This window comes from Gambusia affinis, linkage group LG08 (genome assembly GCF_019740435.1).
Source record: "Gambusia affinis linkage group LG08, SWU_Gaff_1.0, whole genome shotgun sequence".
NCBI lineage: Eukaryota > Metazoa > Chordata > Actinopteri > Cyprinodontiformes > Poeciliidae > Gambusia > Gambusia affinis.
This window is the reverse complement of record NC_057875.1, coordinates 22,826,083-22,832,262: the sequence shown is the minus strand read 5'-3', so window position 1 is coordinate 22,832,262 and position 6,180 is coordinate 22,826,083. Positions and strand designations below refer to the sequence as shown.

At 38.9% G+C, this 6,180-nt stretch overlaps 1 protein-coding gene across 1 annotated transcript; it reads right to left on the bottom strand.

The window, feature by feature from the left end:
* Nucleotides 1–978: 978 nt before the first annotated feature.
* Nucleotides 979–5,669, bottom strand: LOC122835658 (aldo-keto reductase family 1 member D1-like). The gene is made up of 9 exons (XM_044124888.1): nt 5,028–5,669; nt 4,747–4,914; nt 4,462–4,578; nt 4,191–4,268; nt 3,055–3,177; nt 2,695–2,804; nt 2,023–2,188; nt 1,200–1,282; nt 979–1,106 (listed from the first exon to the last, which is right to left on the bottom strand). The coding sequence occupies exons 1-9, from the start codon at nt 5,118–5,120 to the stop codon at nt 1,064–1,066; spliced, it is 981 nt and encodes a 326-aa protein (XP_043980823.1). The 5' UTR covers nt 5,121–5,669; the 3' UTR covers nt 979–1,063.
* Nucleotides 5,670–6,180: the final 511 nt, after the last annotated feature.

The following is a 6,180-nucleotide window of genomic DNA, read 5'->3' as shown; positions in this document are numbered from 1 at the left end:
CCAGGTTTGTTCTTTATAAATTATAAATTACCAGAGCTGCTACTACGAGCAACACACTGTTAGTGTTGAAGATGATTCTGTCATGGTGTCACTTTCAAAAGGTGATTTTTTTATCAGAAACTTCACTCTTATTAATGTTAGTCCTTTTTTTATATGAAAGTGTTTTATTGAGTCCATTCTGACCATCCGTCGTCAGAATGGACTCTTATCCGTCGTCGCTGCTGACAGAGCGATAAATTCCAGCATGTGAGGACTTCTTTGACCCCTTAATCTAAGAATAAAGATTGTTATTTATGATGAATTCTTTTCCTGCTTTTTTTTTTCGTAATGTGTGTAGCTGCTGACTGTGCAGCCAAATGCCCTCTAGGGAAAACAGCGTTCAATAGAATTGAGCTCATGCATTCCTGACAAAATCTGACAAAAAAAAAAAAAAAAAAAAGATGTCTTTGCTGTTGTAAGTGTAACACTTGATTATGATAATGTGTCTGCAGATCGCGCCAACTGAAGCTGCAGGAGCCAAGCATTTCTGTCAATCAATCAGGCAAAAAGTGCTTTACATCATAAACACAAAAATGAAAAAAACTACATAAAGTCGACAACTGAGAAACCAGTGACAGGTTTTGACATAATCAAAATCATCAATACACCCTTTGTTCTCCTTGCAGGAGCTCCTTATCAGCACTGAGTGCAGTTGGACTGCGCACCCACGGAGATAGTGTCAACTATTTCCATGGCAAAATTTCATCAAGCTTGACAAGAACAACCTTGTTTTTTTTACAAGCTGGTAAAAATTACTGAGAAGCAGAGCAAAAGAAATCAGTCACTGTTATCCAGTGAGAGACAGAGCCCTCTACTGGTCAGGATGAAAATGCAACAGCATGATCTGGTGAATTCAAAATAAAATAACAATATTATTATTATTAATAATAATAATAATGATAATAATAATAATAATAATAATTGGATAGAATCAAGGGTCAAGGCGTTCCTCTCTATTTAGCGTTTTATTAGTAAACATTTTTCCATTTGACAAAAATACACAGCAAAGGAAGACTGAAAAAGCTCAGTATTCTTCATGGAAGGGATACTCTGGATGATCGCTCCACCTGCAGAAGAATCAAGGGAAACATGGTCCGTATAGTGATTGGTTTTATAAACAATGACAACGATAACTGTTTTCCTTTACAAAGCATACATACATCAGCAGCTCAACGAAGCGGATGTTTTTGTTCAATGCTTCAATGGCCTTCATCTCTTCCTCCGTGAGGGAAAAATCAAATATCTGTAAATAAATAAATAATAATAATAATAATAAATAATAATAGATTAAACATATCAAATATGCCTAAGAACTTTCAAGAACTAAGTGACTAGAATTTACACAACACTTCTGACCTGGTTGGAGACAGGTTTTTAAGTTCAAGACTTAGACTCTTGATCTAAAAATTCAGGGCTTGTCTTGGACTCGAGCTATGAGACTCTAGTTTCAGGAAGAGTTATCTCGTGTTATCAGGGCTAAAAGTGAGTTAATAATGTTAGACAACTGAGTAAAGGACTGAATAACAAGTCTGTTGACTGCTATGATAACCTTACTCACTTGTTTTTAACATTTCTTAGTAAAAATAGTCAACATTCACAACACGGCACAGCATAAACCACGGACCGGAGTCCCAGTGGAGATTTGTATATTGTCTTCTTAAAGAGAGTGATTTATTAACAAACATCCTTAAACCTTGGCTATTAATGGGACTGCTTCGTGTTAACGGCAGCTTCACTAATTCACTCACTATTTTGCATCTCTCTTTATCTTGTACTCTATTGCCAACCTTTCTTGCAAATTAATCTTAAGGATAATGATTTGATTTCATAAGCTACAATAATGCAGCGTCTTCGGCAGCGTAAAAAGCCACGTAACCAACAGTGGCCTAAAAAAGTTTACTCTTGGACCAGGAAAATATTACATGTGAGCATCTCCACTATGACACACTCTTTATAATTCAAAGGCAAATATTTCTTCCTCACCTGAAAGTTATGCTTGATACGCTCAGGATTGTAGCTCTTTGGAATCACCACCACTCCTCTCTGAACGTTGAAGCGCAGCGCCACCTGAGCGCTGCTCTTGTTGTACTTTTTCCCAATAGACACCAGCAGCTCGTCCTCCAGCAGAGGAGGACACGTCAGATTTACCCTTGATGAGACATGGCGACAAAGAAAGCCAGTGGCTCAATTATTTTTGTCAAAATTAAGTTACAAATTTAAGCTTTAAAGTGTGCACCCCCTTACAAAAAAATCCCACGAAAATCACGTGATCACATGTGGATCACATGTAACTTTCACATGTGATCACATGTGGTTCACACAAATTTTACATGTGAATCACATGTGAAAGCCCATGAATACGTGATTTTGGAACGTTTCGTGGTAAAATCACATGTGGTTCACACATTTCCACATGTAATCACATGAAAATCACATGTGAAAACGTGATTTTTGGTGTGATTTTCACATGTGGAAATGTGTGAATCACATGTGATTTTACCACGAAACGTTCCAAAATCACACGTATTCATGTGCTTTCACATGTGATTCACATGATTCACATGTAAAATTTGTGTGAACCACATGTGAAAGTCACATGTGATCCACATGTGATTTTCGTGGGATTTTTTTTGTAAGGGACGCAACGTCGCGTACCAAGAGGCATCTCTGGAGGAGCCAAGAGGACAATAGCCAACAACAACAATGTCGTTTTGACGGCAGTACTCCAGAAGCTTTGGTTGGGTGAAATATGGATGGCACTCAATCTATGAGGTAAGAGAAAAGAAACACATCGGAATCCAAACCAAGCAAATTAGATCATATTTCTTTTTTTTGTCAAACTCTCAGTTTTTACAACTGGATAATTATTTCTAGCTAATCTATTTTTTATCCCACAAGCTATAATATTTGTGCAATCTTATCACTTTTTTCTGGAGAATGTGCTAACGGGTTGGTGGAGGTTACTAAACACGGCCTCTAAGCTGTGTGACGTCAGCGTGGAGGAGACCCGCTGACCTGGTTGGAGACGGGTTTGTGTTTGAGGCCAGGTTTTTTCAGCAGCAGCTCCAGCTGTCTGCGGTTGAAGTTGGAAACTCCCAGAGACTTCACCAGCCCGGCGTCTTTGCAAGCCTCCAAAGCCTGCCGAGAAAATGAAACTCTCAACTTTCCACACACTAATACCAATCACAGTCAAAGGCTTACTTGATCTCCCAAAACCTGGGAGGTACCGACTACACGTGAGCCAGGTAAACCTTTTAAGGTCTTATTTTTAAAATCCTTCTGATGAAATCGTGGAGAAAAGTGCAGCGTACACCATCTATCAGCTGGCTAAAGAAAGGCTCCTCCAGTTTTCCCTCAATAACAAGAAGTGACTAAGGGAATGCTGCGTCAGACTGGCGACCTGTCCAGGGTGAACCCCGCTTCTCGCCCGAAATGTAGCTGTAGATCGACACCAGCATCCTGACTGACCCCGCTAGGGACAAGAGTGTACAGAAAATGGATTGGTGGATGGACTAAAGGAGTGCCAGTTATGGTCTATTGAAGATAATTTAACTGAAAAAAACCCTAATTGGTAAACTAAATGCACCACGTACATGACAAAATAGCCTGACTAATTAACAATTTTTGTGTATTTTTGAGGGGTATTATACTCATACAGTAAGTTGAAACCTTTACTTGTAACCCACTTTCTAAGGTAGAGGACGTCTGTGCTGTATTTTTGTTTCTCTCTGTAGCAAATAAACCTTAAAGATAAGAATTTGATCATATAATACGCTGTTTTTATCTAAACCGTAGCGTGTAAATACCAACAGTACTGTGAAACAAATGTTTTCGGTTCAAACCAGCCCATGCCAAGTCCTCACGTAGTTGAGTATTGGTGACACTTTGAAAGAAAATGCTGAGTTCTCATAATATTTAGGACAAATTTCACCTCTCGGTACAAAGGATTTGGATTAACCTGTGAAGTGTGGCCATGTTCGATAAATCTTTCTAAATAAATAAATAAATAGTTCTAGTTGTGTCAAATGTGTCTCACTGACCTGAATACATTTGTAAGACCTAATTACACCAGTGTTTACAGTTATTAAGACACTCATTTGTTTCTTGATTGCAGTGCCGTGAGATAACGCAGTAAAACAAAGATAACTCACCTCCCATGTTGCACAGAGATCAGTGCGGTGGTAGATATATTTCCCATTCTCGTCTCTCGGATAAAATTCCTCGCCGGGCTGAAATGCAAAGCACGGTTTATCATATTTTTGCATGAATAGTTGATACTAAGCCTTATCCACTCTATGCTGGCACAATCTGAGCACTGCACCGAAGCTTGGACAACAGTTCATCTCAACAAGGATGTGGCCTTGCACATATATATTATCATCCTGCTGAGATAAGAGAGCGTAACGTGTAATCTTTTGACACCTTGAAGGCCATGGGAAGCTCCACAATGTAGAGATCCACGTAGTCCATTTTCAGCGTTTGCAGTGTCCTTTCCAAAGCAGGTCTCACCAGCTCAGGAGGATGGAAGGTATTCCAGAGCTGGAGATGGCAACACAACGCTTGTTAGAGAAACTTAAAATAGACGTGAATCATGACATTAAGTAACTTAATACATGGTGACAAATATTCTCATGTCAGAGTCAGAAATCTTTTTTTTTTTTAAAAAGCTACGTGGAGTTGATAACAGCAGACAAATCTAGGTGTTACCTTGCCGCAGTAAAATATGTCCTCCCTTCTAACAGTGCCATCAGCGATCTTCTCGCTGATGGCTTGGCCCACCTCATGCTCATTGAAATACACCAGCGCCCCATCAAAGTGCCTGTAGCCAACATCTATGGCCAGCTTCACACACTCAACTGTCGTGCCTTTCGGTGTCTATGAAATGCAAACGTGTTTCAAGTTGCAATTACAGGTTTATCCAGACATGCGTGCTTTTTTCTAATAAACACCGTTTCAAAGAAGCAGAAGGGTTTTCTTTTCCTGCTTACCTTTCGAGGGTCTCCGTAGGTTCCCAATCCCAGAAGTGGGATTTGGTTGCCATCGCTAAGAGGAATGCTGTGGCTCTCTGCAGAAAGATTCATCAGTGCAGAAATGTGCACCCTACTGAGCTTTTCATTGACAGAGCTTTCCTACATAAAAGATAACAGAACGTGGCCATGAACGTTGACACTGGTTGATAAATTATCAACCAGGCATGAAGTGAGTGACCTATAGCTGAGTCCGTATGTGCCAATACAGTTTTGTGCAACTAGAGACATTCTCTAAGGAGTCTATTTTTTGGGTTTTTTTTTAAGTTTATCCATGTAGTGATGTTTCTTTTTTGGATGCTTGGGGGGGTTGAATGTGGAAAAAATGACTTCTTTGAATGGGTGCAGAACATTACACTGGTAATAGACTTGACATTAGACATCTAACAGTGTCAGTCTCCAAACAAATGTAAAAACTATTTTGTTGAGTTGGAATTCAATGTTACACAAAGTCTGCCATCACGTTGTTTTCTACCTTGCCATGTATTTTGTTAAACTGTTGTTTCAAATGGTGGATGTAAAGGTTAAAGAAGAGTGACGAAATCAGTATCCAACTGTGCAAGGATGGGATATATTGCTTTTGTGATAACAATACCAGTAAAAAAAAAAAATCTGTTTTTTTATTTACATTCTGCAACTAAAATATATATATATATATTTTAAATGACATGTTAAAATTTATGCATACCTGTTATTCCTGATGACCGCAAAGTCTTTGAGGTCTAATCTTTGGCTTCATGTGTGCATTTATTTTTGCTTGAAGTGGCAAGAAGATGTTTTTTTTTCTGGCCAGGACATTTCAAACTTCACGTACAGTGGTGTGAAAAAGTGTTTGCCCCCTTCCTTGTTTCCTGTTTTTTTGCATGTTTGTCACACTTAAGTGTTTTGGAACATCAAACCAATTTAAAAAAATAGTCAAGGACAACACAAGTAAACACAAAATGCAATTTGTAAATGAAGGTGTTCATTATTAAAGGTGTAAAAAAAAATCCAAACCATCATGGCCCTGTGTGAAAAAGTGATTGCCCCCTACACCTAATAACTGGTTGGGCCATCCTTAGCAGCAACAACTGCAACCAAGCGTTTGCGATAACTTGCAATGACTCTTTTACAG